Source organism: Talpa occidentalis, unplaced genomic scaffold, assembly GCF_014898055.3.
Source record: "Talpa occidentalis isolate TD23 unplaced genomic scaffold, MPIMG_talOcc4v2.1 talOcc4.5, whole genome shotgun sequence".
Taxonomy (NCBI): Eukaryota; Metazoa; Chordata; class Mammalia; order Eulipotyphla; family Talpidae; genus Talpa; species Talpa occidentalis.
This window is the reverse complement of record NW_023604861.1, coordinates 99,828,315-99,846,732: the sequence shown is the minus strand read 5'-3', so window position 1 is coordinate 99,846,732 and position 18,418 is coordinate 99,828,315. Positions and strand designations below refer to the sequence as shown.

General features: G+C 42.3%; 1 protein-coding gene across 8 annotated transcripts in view; it reads right to left on the bottom strand.

The window, feature by feature from the left end:
• INPP4A (inositol polyphosphate-4-phosphatase type I A) overlaps positions 1-18,418 on the bottom strand; it is a 121,954-nt gene that overhangs the window by 59,790 nt on the left and 43,746 nt on the right. For 7 of the 8 annotated variants that reach the window (XM_037527906.2, XM_037527909.2, XM_037527911.2 and 4 more), the window contains exons 2-4: positions 10,545-10,615; positions 9,375-9,586; positions 8,804-8,848 (exon numbers count right to left, since the gene is read on the bottom strand). In XM_037527906.2, coding sequence (XP_037383803.1) covers positions 8,804-8,848; positions 9,375-9,480 — 151 coding nt within the window. In that variant the 5' untranslated portion in view covers positions 9,481-9,586; positions 10,545-10,615. Of the gene's footprint in view, positions 1-8,803; positions 8,849-9,374; positions 9,587-10,532; positions 10,616-18,418 lie in introns of all 8 variants that reach the window. The other variant, XM_054701888.1, reaches the window with a different exon arrangement.

Sequence of the window (18,418 nt, the reverse complement as noted above, 5' to 3'; positions counted from 1 at the left end):
CGCCCCCCACCCCCTATAGAGTGTCTCTGGTTCAATGTTGTTTGTTGATTTTGATATTTTCTTTCTTATAGTTATTCTTTTTCCTGGTCCCTTATTTAAGTTTTCTAGATTCCTGCTATGAGTGAGACCATCCAGTATTTTTCTTTTTCTTTCTGGCTTATTTCGCTGAGCATGATCCCTTCTAGCTCCATCCATGTTGCTGCAAATTGCATGTGTTTATCTTTTTTGAATGCTGAGTAATATTCCACGGTGCATATGTACCACATCTTCTTGATCCGGTCATCTATTTTTGGGCATTTGGGTTGTTTTCAAAGCTCAGCTAATGTAAATAGTGCTGCTATAAACATAGGGGTACAGGTGCTCTTTGGAATTGATGTTTCTGTGTCCTTTGGGTAAATACCTAGGAGTGGAATTGCTGGATCATATGGAAGCTCGATCTTTAGTAGGTCAAGAAATCTCCACATAGCTCTCCATAGTGGTTGGACCAGTTTGCACTCCCACCAAGAGTGCAGGAGAGTTCCTTTTTCTCCACAACCTCGCCAACATTTGTTGTTGCTAGTTTTTTTAATATGTGCCATTCTCACTGGTGTAAGATGGTATCTCATGGTAGTTTTGATTTGCCTTTTCCTGATTACAAGTGATGAACATTTTTTCATATGCCTGTTGGCCATTTGCATTTCCTCTTCAGAGAAGTTTCTTTTCAGCTCTTCTGCCCATTTTTTGACTGGATTATTTTCTTTGTTTTTGTTGAGTCTCATCAGTTCTTTGTAGATTTCTGTGATCAGTCCTTTATCATTAGTGTTATGTGCAAAAATGTTCTCCCAGTTGGTGGGGTTTCTCTTTGTTTTTGTTATTGTCTCTTTTGCTGTGCAGAAGCTCTTTAATTTGATGTAGTCCCAGCTGTTGATCTTTGCCTTCACTATCACTGTTTTGGGTGATGTGTCCGTAAAGATGTCTTTGATGTGCGTACCATGTAGTGTTTTGCCTATATTTCCTTCTATGTATTTTATGGTTTCAGGTCTTATGTCTAGTTCTTTAATCCATTTTTGAGTTGTTTTTTGTGCATGGTGTGAGATAGTAGTCAAGCTTCATTCTTTTGCATGTAGCAACCCAGTTTTCCCAGCACCATTTATTGAACAAACTTTCTTTGCTCCAATGCATATCCTTTGCTCCTTTGTCAAAGATTAGTTGACCGTAAATCTGTGGGTTTATTTCTGGATTTTCTATTCGATTCCATTGGTTTGTGTGTCTGTTCTTGTTCCAATACCATGCAGTTTTGATGATTATGGCTTGGTAGCATAGTTTGAAGTCTGGGAGTGTGATGCCTCCATTCCCTTCTTTTTCTTTTCAGGAGAGCTCTGGCTATTTGGGGTTTTTGGTGATTCCATATGAATTTCATCAATAATTGTTCTATTTCTTTGAAGAATGACATTGAAATTTTGATTGGAATAGCATTGAATCTGTATATTGCTTTTGGTAGGATGGCCATTTTAATAATGTTTATTCTTCCAATCCACGAGCAGGGGATGTCTTTCCATTTTTTTCTTTCTATATATATATATATATTTTTTAAAGATTTATTTATTTATTTATTTATTTATTTATTTATACAAGCACTGGGTATAGTCAGAAGCGCGGGAGGGTAAGAGAATTCACCAGAGCCAGAGCGGGGAGCAGAACAGGCAGACAGACTGAAGTACACTGCTGAGGGGAGCAGCGGGTGGCAGGAGAGGTCTGCGCGCCATGTGGGACCCTCCTCCAGTGGCTGGGGAGCAGCCGGGGATCGAACCGGCATTGCAGAGGCTGCGGGCAGCTTCGCAATCCGGTGCTCAACCGCTGCGCCACTGGGGAGACTCTTTTTCCATTTCTTTGTGTCTTCTTCTATTTCTTTTAACAGTGTTTTTTAGTTTTCTTTGTATAGGTCCTTTACCTCTTTTGTTAGATTTATTCCCAAGTATTTGATTTTTTTTGTTTCGATAATAAAAGGGATGTTTTTTTTTATTTCTTCTTCCTTGGATTTAGTGTTTGTGTATAGGAAGGCTACTGACTTTTGCATGTTGATTTTGTATCCTGCCACTTTACTGAACTGATTGATTAGTTGAATTAGTTTTTCTGTGGAGTTTTTGGGGTTCTCTATGTATATTATCATATCATCTGCATATAGTGATAGTTTGACTTCTTCTTTTCCTATTTGGATTCCTTGGATGTCTTTCTCTTGTCTTATTGCTCTGGCTAGGACTTCCAGTATTATATTGAAAAGCAGTGGTGAGAGTGGACATCCTTGTCTTGTTCCAGATCTTAATGGAAATGCTTTCAGCTTTTCACCACTGACAATGATACTGGTTGTTGGCTTGTCATATATGGCCTTTATGATGTTGAGGTATGTTCCTTGTATCCCAAGAATTTCAAGGGCTTTTATCATGAATGGGTGTTGTACTTTGTTGAAAGCTTTCTCGGCATCTATTATCATATGGTTTTTATATTTCTTTTTGTTGATGTGTTGGATAACATCGATTGATTTTCGGATGTTGAACCATCCTTGTGTCCCTGGAATGATTCCTACTTGGTCGTGGTGAATTATCTTATGGATACATTGTTGGATTCTGATAGCTAAAATTTTATTGAGGATTTTTGCATCAGTGTTCATTAGGGAGATTGGCCTGTAGTTTTCTTTTTTTGTGTTGTCCTTGTTCGGTTTTGGTATTAGTGTAATGTTGGCTTCATAGAACGTGTTTGGTATTATCCCTTCCTTCTCAATTTTTTGGAAGAGTTTGTGAAGGATAAGCACTAATTCGTCTCTGAACGTTTGGTAGAATTCATTTGTAAATCCATCAGGTCCTGGGCTTTTGTTTTTGGGAAGGTTTTTGATTACCATTTCAATTTTGCTGCTTGTAATTGGTCTGTTTAGGTGTTCTATTTCTTCTTTATCTAGCTTTGGGTGATTGTAGAGTTGTAGGAATTTGTCCATCTCCTCTAGATTGTTGAACTTGTTTCCATATAACTGTTCATAGTAGTTTCTGATTATTCTTTTGATTTCTGCTGTGTCTGTTGTGATTTCTCCTCTTTCATTTGTGATACTGTTTATTTGTGCTTTCTCCCTTTTTTCCTTTGTGAGCCTGGCTAGGGGTTTGTCTATTTTATTTATTTTTTCGAAGAACCAGCTCTTGGTTTCATTGATCTTTTGGATTGTTTTTTTTAGTTTCGATTTCATTTATTTCTGCTTTGGTTTTTATTATTTCTTTTCTTCTACTGGTTTTGGTTTTTTTTTTGTTGTTGTTGTTGTTGTTCTTTTTCTAGATCTGTAAGCTTTGAGATTAGGTTGTTTCTTTGAGTTCTTTCTTGTTTCTTGATGTGAGCCTCTATTGCTATATATTTTCCTCTTACTACTGCTTTTGCTGCATCCCATACATTTAGGAAATTGGTGTCCTCCTTGTCATTCAATTCAATGAATTTTTTAACTTCTTCTTTGATCTCCTTATTAGTCCAGTGGTCTTCCAGTAGTGTGGGTTTCAATCTCCATGAGGTAGGAGATTTCCTTGCCTTCTTTTTATGGTTTATTTCTAGTTTGATGCCTTCATGGTCAGAAAAGATGGTTGGTATGATTTCAATCTTGGTGTATCTGTTGATGTTTTTCTTGTGACCCGGTATGTGATCGATTCTGGAGAATGATCCATGTGTGCTTGAGAAAAATGTGTACTCAGATTTTTTTGGGTTTAGTGTTCTATAGATGTCTGTTAAGCCCAAGCGCTCTAGGTCCTTATTTAGAGCTTTAGTTTCTTTACCTATTTTTTGTCTTGTTGATCTATCCATTGTTGATAGTGGTGTGCTGAAGTCTCCTACTACGTATGTGTTTTCTCTGATGTCTGTTTTCAAAGATGACAATAGTTGTCTGATATATTTTGGTGCTCCTTCATTTGGTGAGTATATGTTAACGAGTGTTATTTCTTCTTGAAGTATTGTCCCCTTGATCATAATGTAGTGACTGTTGGGACTCTTTTTACCTTTTTGAGTTTGAAATCTGTTTAATATAAGTATAGCTGTTCCTGCTTTCTTTTTTGGTCCATTTGCTTGTAGGATTATTTTCCATCCTTTAACTTTGAGTCTATTTTTATCTTTTTTTTTAATTCTTTTTTTTTATTTTAAAGATTTGTTTATTTATTTATACAAGCACTGGGTACAGTCAGAAGTGCAGAAGGGTGAGAGAATTCACCAGAGCCAGAGCGGGGAGCAGAGCAGGCAGAAGGACCAAAATACACTGCTGAGGGGAGCAGTGGGCGGCAGGAGAGGTCTGTGCGCTTGTGGGAACCTCCTCCGGTGGCCTGGGAGCAGCTGGGGATCGAACCGGCGCTGCAGAGGCTGCGGGCAGCTTCGCAACCCAGCGCTCAACCGCTGCGCCACCAGGGAGGCCCTATTTTTATCTTTTGTAGCTAAATGTGTTTCCTGGAGACAGCACAAGGTTGGGTTTTGTTTCTTAATCCAGCCTGCGACTCTGTGTCTTTTTATTGAAGAGTTTAGTCCATTTACATTTAGAATTAATATTGATATGTTAGCATCTGTATTTGCCATTGTGTTTGTCTTTCCTTTGATTTTATTTATTTATTCTTTTAATAACTTTTTTTTTTTTTTGGCCTTCTTTCGTTGTTATTCGTCCCTCTGAGGTTCTGGCTTTAGGACTCCTTGTAGTATTTTTGGAGTGGGGGTTTAGTTGTAATTAAATTCCAGAGTTTCTGTTTCTCTGGGAAGGTCCTTATTCTTTCTTCATAGAGGAAGGAAAGCTTTGCAGGATAGAGTATTCTTGGTTGGCATCTGTTGTCTTGAAGTCTGTTGACTATGTCCCTCCACTTTCTCCTTGTCCATATTGTTTCTTCGGAGAAGTCTGATGTCAGTCTGATTGGTTTTCCTTTGTATGTTATCTGTTTCTTCTCTCTCGTCATCTTCATTATTTTTTCCTTGTCTTGGACTCTTGGGAGCTTTACTATTATGTGTCTTGCTGTATTTTTCCTTTCATCATGGAAGTTTGGTGTTCTTGCTTCTTGTATATCAATTTTCAGCTCCTTCTTCATGTTTGGGAAGTTCTCTTCAATTATTTCCTTGAATATTTTCTCTGTTCCTAGGTCTCTCTCCTCTCCTTATGGGATTCCTATAACTCTTATATTTCCTTTCCTCATGGAGTCAGATAGTTCCCGAAGTCTTTCTTCAGTCTTTTTCCTTTGTACTTCTCTTTCCTTTTCTGTTTTGGTTCTTTTTATTTCTGTGTCTTCGAGAGTGCTTATTCGTTCTTCCATTTCCTCTATTCTGTTATCACTGCTTTTCCCAGCATTCTTTAGCTCTCCTGTTAATCCTCTGATCTCCTGCATTTCCTTCATTTCCCTCTTTAGGGACTCAATTTCATTCTTCTAAGCATTGTTTTCCTTAATGACTTTCATCAGTTTTTTCACCACGGCAATTTAAATTCTTTTTCTGGAAGGCTCAGAAGTTCTTCCAAGTCACCGTAGTTGCAAGCTGGTGGGTGGGTTTTTTTTTTTTTTTTTTTTGGTGGTGTGTCTTTTTTCTGAGGCATTGCTACTTTGCTTGTAGTTTTTCTTTTCTCTGCTGCCTGTCTTCTAATTTGCCTTATGTGTTGGAACACTGTGCCGCTGGTACGGGCTGGCATCTTTTTGGTATGTTTCAGGAGTTTCAGAAACTGGCAATCCAAACGAATCAAAAACTGTTATGCCAGAAGTCTAGTGAGGCAGTGGTACTTTGAGTATGTTAATGGTCACTGTCACAGAATCTCTCCTCCTTCTGTGTATAGTTACAAAGGTGAGTCTTGAAGTCCCCCAGACTTCCCTGGAGGTGGGGCAGCTGGATTATACTCTGGGTTCCAAATCTCTGGATCCTCCTCTGGGCTCCGACTTCCTGCCAGGTGGGGCCGGGCTTGTGGGGGCCTTCAGGTCACCTCTGATTGCTCAGGGAACCTTCTCCTTCTGGCTCCATGGGGAGCCTTCTGCCAGATTCAAGCAGTCTTTATTGAAGAAACGTCCCTGTTCTAAAAAGGCAATGCCTGTACGCACTCCCCTGCGTGCCCGGTCTGCCCTGGCCTTGGGTCCCTGCTCCCCCTCTGGGCTTGGACTGCTGGCCAGAAAGGGCCTGGCTTGGGCAAACTTCCCAGCTCACCTCTGGCTCCTCTGGGAGCCTTCTGCTGGTTTCAAGCAGTATTTATTGAAGAATGGTCCCTATTCTAAAATGGCGATTCGGAGACAGGCACACTCTTCTGTGCGCCTGCTCCCCCTCTGGCCTCGGACTGCTGGTCAGAAGGGGCCTGGCTTGGGTGAACTTTCCAGCTCACCTCTGAGTCCTCCGGGAGCCTTCTGCCTTCTGCCGGTTTCAAGCAGCCTTTACTGAAGAAAGGTCCCTATTCTATGGGGTGTTGGTGATTTTTTTTCTGGTCACTAGGTGGCGCCAGAGATTTCTCCTAGTGTCCTTGGGGAGCTGTTTTTTTTACCCCTTGGGACAGGGGAACAGAGTGGGAGTGGTGGGGAAAGCCTCAACGGCTTTGAGGTGCTGTGTCTGCCTTGTGCCCCACCGTCATGGGGATCCCACGCCCCAAATTTCATGCCCCGGGCCTCAGTTCCAAAGCCCTCAGGTCTAGGACGCGGGCTGCAGCCCAGTTCAGTGTCCGCAGAAAAGGCACCTTTTGCACCCCGCTCCCGTGTCCAGGCGCCTGGTTTCTGATTACTCAGTGAGGGACATTCACCTCGGTGAGAGCCCCCGCGCATCTCCCCACAAGCCTAGGTAGCAGGCACGGGGACCTGGGCAGCCGCGATCCGCGTATCCTTTTCAAGCGAGCTGCTTTTCCACACAAGCTTACCGGCTCGCCTGGGGCTGTGTGTAGGTCTCCGGGAGTCTTTGTTTTTCTCTAATGGTGCCTGGAGCCCTTCACTCACCTCCCCAGAGAATCGTGCAGGGTTCTCCACAGCTCCAGTTCACTGGGTGTGGTGGCTGAAATAGTTCCTTTCCACTCACAGTCCCGCTCGATGGGTAGTTTGTTCTTGTTGGTTGCTTTAGTTTTTTTGTTTTTTTCCTCCTTTCTGTTGGTCAGAGAGTGCCGACTTTGTGGGTGGGGGAGGGTAGCAGGTTTCTGAGCTTTCCCTCCTTCTAGTCCTCTTTTATAGCAACTTTCTTCTTTGGGTAGTTTGCTGGAGTCACCTGTTTATCTTCCGTGTCCCAGTTCTCACTGGGACCTGCTGCTTTTCCTCCCTATTAACCTTTTTTTAATGGGAGATCTTAATCGCAGCGTTTCCTTGCCGCCATTTTGATCCGCCCTCCACAAAAATTCTTAATTTTTTTAAAGTCCAAAATTTAACAGACTTCCATTCTATCCTGTTTTCTTCTGACCCCTCTCTGTATTCAAGTACCAAGACCCAGAGTCTCTCTGCTTCTGAAGTTTCCTGTCAGAGTAAACTTGTAGCCTCTGCAGAGCTAGAAGCAGAGTGGCAGAAATCTGAACCCCAAGCTCTTTCTTACACAAACTTTCCAGTAAGCCTTTTCTTTTCCTGGCTTCCTCAGTGCCTTTGGGACAACCCTCCACATTGCTTCTGCCTTCTTCACAGACATGGAGGAGTGACCATTCTTCTCTCCATCTGTTCCCTCCCTCAAGGTTATATTTTGTGGGTTCCAAAAATATTTCACTGTACAAGTTTGTGTTTCTGTTTCTTCCTGATGTTTGGAATGATTTAACATAAAGGGATGGAAATATGTTCACCTTTCTGTCACAAAACTGGAAATCCTTGGGTTAGCATTATAAAGAGCAATGCTGGCATTCTAAATTGGGGGTGGTCATGAGTGAGGGCTTCTTCCCCAAATACCCCATTTACAGCTAGTGGCACAACATCACTACCCAAAACAGAACCAACTATTGAGTCAAGGTGGGAGAAACCCTCTGAACTCAAAACATTTAACTTGAAATGGGGATATTTTCAGAGTTTAATAATAACTTGATAATAGTACAATTACATTTTTATGGATTTTGCCAAAATCCTTTTGTTTTGTTTTGCTTTAATTGCCATGGTCATCTTTGTCTCTCAGACAGAAACAGCCATATGGCATGAGGAAACTGTTCTAGCAAGGTCAAGCTCAATGCCATGCAGTTAATCTGTGGCACAGCCAGGATTGGAATTCAGGTCATCTTTTCTCTAAGGGGTGCTACTTTTATGTCACACCACCTCCTGGATACGGCTGCCAGGCCACCAACCAATGATGAGGAAAGGGGCAAGGAACACAGGAGGGGAGCAGGCTCTAGAAAATCTGCAGCTGCCCACCCTACTCTCAACCTCCCCGGAAAGGCACAGTGATGCCACACTCCCCTGATCCTGGAGCTGGCACATTCTGCTACAATTTTTCTCCTCTGATGCTTCCTGAGAAGAGAGCACACAGTGTCATCACCTCTACTTAGGGAATAGGGAACCCAGCGTGAGAAAGCCAAATTCAACCACACAGGGCTGCTTGGTTAGAGGCTGCAAAGCTAAGCTCAAATACAGTATTCTCAACCCTTCCTTCTCAGTCAGGTAGGAGGAGGGGAGAGGGAGCCTCTCTCTGCAGCTCTGTTGGGGAGGGATGTGTAGTACATTTGTGGCATGTGGTCCCTAAGGTTCCCTCCCACTCACAGGAAGTCCAGACCTGCCTCATGGCTTCATCTTTGCAGAAGCACTTTAGCAGAGGGGGAGTCCCAAATTCTACAACATAAATTTGTGCCAGTGGTCATGTTTTTGCTTATAAAAGCAATATACACTTTGAAACTAAGAAATATGGAAAGATCACCTACCTAAACTGAATTCCAAAATGGGCTCATCTGGATCTTGTATATTTCCTGAATAAAAAAAGAAAAAATGATCCTTAAAAAACTTGTCCTTGCTTTTAGATTGTATACAATAAACCTAAAAGCTTTTCCCCTCTAAAACTGTTACATCAGATGATTTGTTTTTGAAACATTTTGCTTCAAGGATTCCTAAGAAACCTCAGGCTAGAAGACAGAAACCTCCTCCTGGGGCCTGCACATCCACAATAGGGAGGACTTTTATCGTGGCTCCGCCACTCACCAGATAACCACTGTGGGCTTCTGGCAGGTGGCCACCCAAACTGGAAAGCTGATGGCAGTCAAGTGCTAGTGGAAGCAGTTCCCAGCAAGAGGGAACTCCTATTCCACTTCCTATTCCCATAGCCAGTCAGAAAGATGCCATACCAGGGTGCCTCCAGGCTGGAACAGTCACAGGGAACTCTTCCTGGCTATTTGCTGGTTCCCAGGAGGCAGCTTGGCTCTCCCAGCACTGCGACAGTGTGCAACCCACACTCTGTGAGTTGGTACTAGGAGCCCGGCACTGCCCTGAGGGCCTCACCTGCTAGAGAGAGGCCAACCATGTCAGCTGCCACGTCGATGGTGGAAGCCCGCTGCATCGCACGGGCCCTGGCGCCATGGCGAGGGCTGTGCTCTCTAGCTGTCATGATGTCATTGGCGAAGATGTACTTCCTGTTCCTGGGTCAGACCACGCCTGATTCCCCGGGAAGCGCTATCACCAAGCCCTAGTTCCCTAAGGTGGTGGCAGTAGTCCTGTGAAATAGGAACAAACTTGAGGAAGAAACATAGGAATGGTGACCAAGAGACACACTGCCCTCTTATAGAAAAAGTGAGCTGAAATGGGCAAGATGCAGGGAACCTGGGGTATTCTGGCAGGTCAGGCAATAGAGGTAGAGTCTGTCATCTCAGTCTCAGCTCTACCTAATCACTTTCTTCAAAACTACCCCCCACACACCGCAAAAGGCAATATCCATAGGATCCCATAAAGAAACCATGTATTCTTAAATGAAGACATGCCACATTAAGTGATGGTTGAAATATAATCATAAATATCATTTTTGAGATTTTCTTGTTTGATTTATTATGCTTTTCCATTAGCAAGTCTCACAAAATCTTTACAATTTTATTATTTATTCTATTTTAGAATCTCTAAAATTTTAAACCAATTCACTATAACCTCTAACGAAGAGGTTTGCCACCCCCTGGCTCCAACAGCATGAAACATTATCAACACAAGGGTACATGTCTCCAGCCAGGTCTCTTTCTTCCCAAAGCTACAGAAACTTCACGTGTGTCTCAGTCTCAAGTTTTCTTTCCTGCAAAACATGTAAGTGATAATATAAGCCTAACTAAAGTGTATGGTGCTATGCTGTGGAAATGGAAGACTCTGGGCAAAGCGCCACTGCAGGCTGAGTCAGACAGATGCTCTAGCATAGCACAGAGCTCACAATCTTGTCTAAGAATGTGGTTAACTATCAAGAAGTGAGTTTCATATTTTTCAGTCCTCTGCACTACAATTCCTGCTGTCTCTAGAAGGAACCAACCTATACAAGCTAAAATAATTACACGGAAATAATAAGGCAGGTTTAAACATCTTTCTCCAAGGTTTCCATATAGCCAGACTGCCCTGTCTTCTCAGAGACTGTCAACATATTGCTATGCCTCAAGGGCCCTTGCTCCCACTCTAAAGTTAACTCACCCAGCAACTTACTGAACATGTTTGTTCTTGGACCAGTTGAGACACGTGGCATTTCTTCATAGAAGTACATCCAAATTCATCATCTGAAAATAGAAAGTCATGAACTTAACATCTGGTCAAACGTAAGTACCCAAGAATGTATATTATAACACATACCTTATAATTTCAATGCCTATAAGGATGGGGAAGCCAGGAATTATTATATGTTCTTTTGAGCTTCACACACCAACCTAACCTTTTGACTCAAAAACAAAAGTATGAGAAACAGAAAGTACACATTTCTATCCCCTCTTCGGGGTGATCCAGATGAAGTTGGGCCAGCCCTAAAACCCCTACCAGGTAGTTGGGATGTGGTTTGGGGTAAATGATAAAGTAAAAAGCTCAGTCTGAATCTTCTTGCTCATAAATAAACTACAGGTCCTGGGAGAAACTGCTGAGCTCCTCTGAGGCTCTGCTTTCCAGTGTCTAAGATGGTTATACCCATCTCATGGTGCTGAAGTGAGAACCAACTGTACAAGAATGGAAAAGGGCCCTGCAAACTCCTCTGGGCTCCCACCATACTGCTGCTGGGCCATTGGGTACCTTCCTATAAAACACAACACCAGGCTCTGACCAGCTAGGGGCTGTCAGGGTAGACTGCAGGGCCCAGCAATGAGCCATATGAAGCCCCATAGAATGGAGCATAGACATCAGCAAAAACAGTGTGCTCAGGCAAACTCAGTTTCCCTTGTAGGATGTGCTCCTACCCCTCTCACTGGGGACATCCCAGAATCATTAGGCAGGGCACCTAGCAGAGAAGACAGTGGCCTGGCTGGGGAGCCACAGACATCAAAAGACACACAAGTCAAAAAGAAGCAGTGGAAATGTTAACAACTATGAAAGTTCTTACAGTACAAACATCTGCATTTCAAGATAATGTTTGTACAAATTAAGCAAAAGAAATAAAAAGAAAACACTCACTAAAAATCCAGTGGCAAAAGGCAGAGTTCATAAAAGAGGAGGACACGTGGTAAACATTTAGGAAAAGTGACCAAACTCACTCATAATAATTAAAGCAGTACTAAATAAATCTGCATCACCTATTGATAAATCAGTCCTCTAAAAGAGGTTTGTTTGCTCTGAGAATATACTTTGCCAGCAGGGGTAGTAGAAACTCTATTAAGCTCTCCTACACTGTTCATAACATTTTAGCATGGTATAAGCATTTCAGAAAGCAATTTGACATTATTTATCAACATTTGTAAATAATAACAAAAATTCCTGCCAATAGTCCAAAGATGTTCACTGTAGCAATACTTATAAAGACAAACACTAGAATCAATCAAAATGCTCAGCTACAGGCAAATACATTCTGGACCATCTGTAAGACACTCTTTTTTTTTTTTTTTAAGATTTATTTATTTATGCATATAAGAGCTGGGGTGTAGGCCAGAGGTGGGGGGGGCGGTGAAAGGATTCACCAGAGACAGAGTGGGGAACAGAACAGGTGGATTGACTGAAATATACTGCTGAGGGGAGCAGCTCCCTAGCCAGGGATCAAACTCGTGCTGCAGTAGCTACAGATTGTTTCATAATGCTGACCCCTTGCACCACCAGGGAGGCCACTAAGACACTTTTAAATGGCTGCCAAAATTAATTAAAAGCTACTAAACACATGAAAAGTTCTTCAATCATAATTATCAGGAAAACACAAATTATAACAGGAGATACCTCAGCATGTCCACTAGAATAGCTAAAAAGGTCAGATAATACCAAGTGTTGGCAAGGATATAGAATAAACAGAAGACTAATATGCTACTAGTGGAGCATAGAATGGTACAGTCACTCTGGAAAGCAGGCAGTATTACTCAAACTGAACATAGGCCTACCCTGTGACCTAAAATACAAAAATCCAAGTTATTTTCACAAAAAAAAGAAAAAAGAGATAGATAAAGAATGCTTAGAGAAATAACATTCACAAGTATCAAAAACTAGAAATAATCCAAATGTCTGTCAATGGCAGAATGGGCAAAACCACGCAGCTGACTCATTGCCTCTGTCAAGGGGGAAAGCCAGACACACAGGAGTATATTCTAGGCAACTCCATTTCTATGAAGGTCAAGCACAGGCCAAAGTATGGCATGAGAAGTCAGAACAGTGGTATCTTTGAGGGGTGAGTACTGACTGAGGAATAAGTGAGGAAGCTTCAAGTGTTCTGGTTAGGTTCTGACTCTGGAGCTAAATTCCATGAAAGAATTTACTGTGTGAAAATTTATCAAGCTGTACATGCATGATCTTTACACCTCAATAAAGTTTCACCCTGTTAATGACTATAAAAAAGCAATTCAACATGAAAAAATGTTTATATCAAGTTCTACACTGTGCTTGTTTTTTAATGAAATATTCGATTTGTGCTCTCATTAGCCATTAAAAAAGACAGGACACCCCACCTCCTAGACTCATATGTTGAAATTTAACTCCCAATGTCCTGGTAGCTGAAGTAGGGTCTTTGAGAGGTGACCAGATAATGAGGGTGGAGCCTCATGAATGGGATTAATGCCCTTATAAAAGATACCCCAGATGGTTGCCTTGTTCCCACATGTGAGAACACAGCAAGATGCTATCTGTGTCCAGGAAGCAAGTCCTCAGCAGGCACTTAGTCTGCTAGCACCCTGACCTTGGATTTCTCTGCCTCAGAATCATGAGAGATAAATTTCTGTTGTTTATAAGCTATTCAGTCTATGGTATTTTTTTGCTAGCAGCCTGAATCTGAATGAATACACAGATGTAGTGTTAATATTCAAAATATATAAAGAGCTTCCAAAAATCAGCAGGAAAAATACAAACAACCCAATGGAAAAATGAGTAAATAAGTAATTTTTAAAATAAAATAAAGATAAACATAAGAAAATTATTGGCTACCAATAATTGAAGGAATGAAATCAAAAGGAGAATAAGGTGTTATTTTTCACCCACTGAACTGTGTAAAATTAACAAACTTTGGGAAGAATGTAGTTATTACTAGTTTCATAGAGGGTTGATGGAAATGTTAAATTGCTACTGGGGGAGGGGGATTTGGAGTATACTTTCACAGAATCTAAATTAAAACAAAACAATATGACCACGAAAAAATAAAATGAAACACAACACAGAAGGAAATAGTCAGCAGGAGACCCCATGAAGACAATGGCATGTTTGGGGGCAACCATGGAGAACTGGCATCTTTCTTAGCTCAAGGACATCCTCGTCCATCACCTGGGGCAAAGGCAGCACTCTGGGGAAAAACGAGTTGGAGAAAGCAGCTCTTTTCGTTGAACCTGTTCACAGCATTCCCTTCCCCTGCCTGGCTGTCCTACACAGCAAATTAGTGAGGTTGTGGTTACTCTTCTTGGGACAGTGGAACCATGCCACCTAACAGAGGGTGACAGCTGTATCTTGACATTTTGCTAGCCCAAGGAAAGGTCCCAAATCTTCCTTCCCTTACCCCTTTCTTGCAGGTTTCTGCTCACTCCACCTGCCTGGTGGTTGCTATCACAGGCAATGGGATAGAAATGGGGATAGAAACGCTTAAAGGGGAACATTTACAGACTAATTTTACTCTTGATAGAGTTCACAGATCAGAGAAGCTTTTAGGTCAAAAAGCCCTTAGAAGCCACTTCACAGTTATTTGGGGGCATTTAATTAAACTCTGCAATTTAAGTCATCAAGACTCAGAACACGAGGCTAATTTACACAGCTAAACTTGATTTCCCTTATTAGTCTCATTAATTTAAAGCAATTCACCAAGGATTTATATTCCCAAGGTCCCTGTTTTTCCTCCTAGCCCGATTTGAAGACTAGAGCTCATTAGGAAGAAAAACTACACTTAAAGAAGACGGGTAGTGTATGAGAGTTGGGGGACTGGAGTTTTCTTCTTGAGAGCAAGAAGAAAAAGGCAATAACTCATTAAGCTATCTGCCTCCTCTCCTTTCTCTGTGAAAGATGTATGGCCCCTTATGACAAGAAGACACACATCATTAACTCAACAGCAATCCCAAAAATGTCCCTTCCACCCACATGAGGTACGGGAGACAGAGGCAGAAGGATGGTGATACAAGAGGAGAGAGATGTTATGATTCACAGGTTTGTGGGATGAGAGAGTTGGCAATAATTGTCAGAAGCTTCGCAAGGAACCACACTTGGGAAAGGTCTGCCTGTTCTCCCTAGAGTTAAGGAATTTCAGGTCTCGAAGAGGTTCTGGAGCCCCCTCTGGCTCAGTTATCTCATGGAGACCTCTAAGCCTGAGTGGAGGGGAAGGACTAAGCACAGAGCTGCACTTTCATCCATTTTATACACTGAGGTTCTTCTGAAAATAAACTTCAAAAGGAGTTGCACAGAGGCGGCCATGGAAGCCCAGACAGGATGACTTTCTCAAGGTGCCATGGAAAGAAAGGGTGAACTACCAGAATCAACCCAAAGCATAAAGCCCAGACACAACTGTGGTGCCATTCCCAGTCTACTCCACCCTATCACGGTCTTGTGGGCAGCCAAGTGGCTAACAGGAAGCCTTCACAGATGAAGCAGCAGGACAGAAAGTCTGATGAAAGGTCTGAATGAGAGCATGAATCAGCAGCCCCTGAGAAGGCTACTTCAGGAGTAGAAACAGGAAGTTTTCTCTCAAAAACCCAAATCCAGGACAGCCACAATCGTTGACAACAGAGGCATCACACCACTAACTGGCAACAGTAACTACTACTGATAACCTGAGCAAGGCAGCTGCTGCCTTCCTGCAGGAGCCTGTCCTCACTGGGGCTCCCTAACACGGATATTGGATATCGGCTTTGCATCTCAAGATAATGCTCTTGCTCATGGGAGGATCAGCTGGTCACCTGTGCCTATGACCACCAGATGCCTGGTTTCTTCCATATCTTCCTGGGTGCCTAGTACAAGCCTAAACATGACTGGGGGTCTAGCAACCACCTACTGGGAAAACAAACTGTCGAGGTCTCTGGCAGACAGCACTTGCTCACAGTATCTGCCTTTTCCCTTCTACACAGGCACACGACTTATTACTCTCTCAGCCCCTTCTGGTTTGGTGAAGGCGTGTAACAGAGGGAGACGCAGAAAGGTTGCAGACCAGCTTAGATGTATATGGTAAAACCGCTCATGGGGTCTCCCAACTCTCTCTCTTCCTTGGATTTCTGGCTGGATGTAGCTGATAGAATGGATCATTCCAAGGCCCCAAGGCAGGGGAGAGTCACTCAATGGAAGGAAGCCGAGTCTCTTAGAGTATGTGGAGCACAAGTCGCCATTCCTCACCACTCCCCTACATATAACCTACACTGGGCTTAACTACAGTAAGAAATAAAACTTTGGGGGCCTCCCCGGTGGCACAGCGGTTGAGTGCTGGGCTGCGAAGCTGCCTGCAGCCTCTGCAGCACCAGTTCGATCCCCGGCCGCTGGCGAGGGTCCCACACGTCACACAGACCTCTCCTGCCGCGCCCACTGCTCCCCTCAGCAGTGTGTTTCGTCAGTCTGCCTGTTCTGTTCCCCGCTCTATCTCAGGTGAATCCTCTCACCCTCCTGCGCTTCTGACTGTACCCGGTGCTTGTATAAATAAATTAATTAATTAAAAAAAAAAAACTGTTGCATGAAGTCACTGAAATTTGAAGATGGTTTTTATAGCAGCTAATGTTAGTTACCTTGTCTAATGTCTAGCACATACCAGGCACTCAATAAATGTCCATAAAATGAAAATAAAAATTATCAACACCAAATGCTTTGTTATCCAGGTAAGATACATCCAGTTTTTGAGAAGAAAGCCTACAGATGGCAGGGAGACCTCCAAAAATGGGAAGAGCGCAGAGAAGTAAGAATACTTTAGCAGGTAGCCAACCAGACAAATTCTCTAACTCCAGGTCAGGATCAGGATGCCTAATATCTCCTGCCCTGGCCCCACCCCCAATATTCCCAGACACATTCTATGGGGGAAGCTGGCGTTAATGCCACACAACACTAATGATAAAGGACTGAACACAAAAATCTACAAAAAGCTAATGAGACTCAACAAAAACAAAGAAAATAATCCAGTCAAAAAATGGACAGAAGAACTAAAAAGAAACTTCTCCAAAAGAGGAAATGCAAATGGCCAACAGGCATATGAAAAAATGTTCAACATCACTTGTAATCAGGGAAATGCAAATCAAAACTACCATGAGATACCATCTCACACCAGCGAGAATGGCACATATTAAAAAAATTAGCAACAACAAATGTTGGCGAGGTTGTGGAGAAAAAGGAACTCTCCTGCACTGCTGGTGGGAGTGGAAACTGGTCCAGCCACTATGGAGAGCTGTGTGGAGATTTCTTGACCTACTAAAGATCGAGCTTCCATATGATCCAGCAATTCCACTCCTAGGTATTTACCCAAAGGACACAGAAACAGTAATTCCAAAGGGCACCTGCATTCCTATGTTTATAGCAGCACTATTTACAATAGCTAAGCTATGGAAACAACCCAAATGCCCAAAAATAGATGACTGGATCAAGAAGATGTGGTACATATACACAATGGAATATTACTCAGCAATCAAAAAAAGATAAACTCATGCAATTTGCAGCAACATGGATGGAGCTAGAAGGGATCATGCTCAGCGAAATAAGTCAGAAAGAAAAAGAAAAATACCGGATGGTCTCACTCATAGCAGGAATTTAGAAAACCTAAATAAGGGACCAGGAAAAAGACTAATTAATACAAAGTAAAAATCAAAATCAACAAGCAACTATAAACCAGAGACACACTACGGGGGCTGGGGTGGGGGCGGAGGGAAGGGGAGAGGAAGGACGCGGGGCGGGTGCAATTGTATGGAGAATATAACTAAGATGATAATGCATACATTGTGCAAAAATGAAAAATGATGTAAGAATTATATAAAATATTAATTTAAAAAAGCAGGTTTTTTGAGGTGCTCCTAGAGCTGCAACACTAACCGAGAGAGAAAAAACACCCACCTCCACCACTGTACATCTGAGATCAGCCTCTGTTCACCAGCCCATGTGCAGGCTCAGCACACCCAATGTCAAAATAACTCATACTCTGAAACCAGGTATCTGCCTAGCACAGGGACATTTAGTGTATGTCCTTGCCATATGATGTAAAGCAGAGGGAGTAGTAGGGTAGGAGCGGGTCATTAAAAGCAAAGCAAAATGGATGGCGCTGGAAGGGATCATGCTCAGCGAAATAAGCCAAAAAGAAAAAGAAAAATACCGGATGGTCTCACTCATAGCAGGAATCTAGAAAACTTAAATAAGGGACCAGGAAAATGAATATAAGAAAGTGAAAATCAAAATCAACAAAAAACTATGAACCAGAGACACTTTTTGGGGGGCGGGAGGGGAAGGATTGGGGTCAGAATGGGGCGTTTGCAATTGTATGGGGGAATATAAAAATAAAATTTAATATTTAAAAAAAAAAAAAACCTCATCATAAAAAAAGCATAATTATATGTGGTGATGGATGTTAATTAAACTTACTGTGGATTTTTAAGAGCATATATGTATTAAATCACCATGTTGTATACCTAAAGATATTACATGGTTATATGACAATTATAGGCCAACTTAAATAATAATAAAATTAGACCAAAAAAAAAAAAAGCAAAGCAAAAGGACCACTTTGGGATTTTCTTTTCCCATTGGATATTCTACTCCTCTGTGCCCCTAAATAATGCATGAGAATAGTGGAATCAAGCAGAACCAACTGCTAAAGAAGATCTTTCAGTCTTAAAGAAAGTCTAATATGCCTCCTTGCCATAAAAGACAAGGAATGCTGCCTGCCTCAAAGGCTCAGGGATTAGCTGGGCAGGAAAAGTCAGATGCCCCAGGAACAAAGACATGGATGCATGTCTGAGGAAAGGGCACAGGAAGGC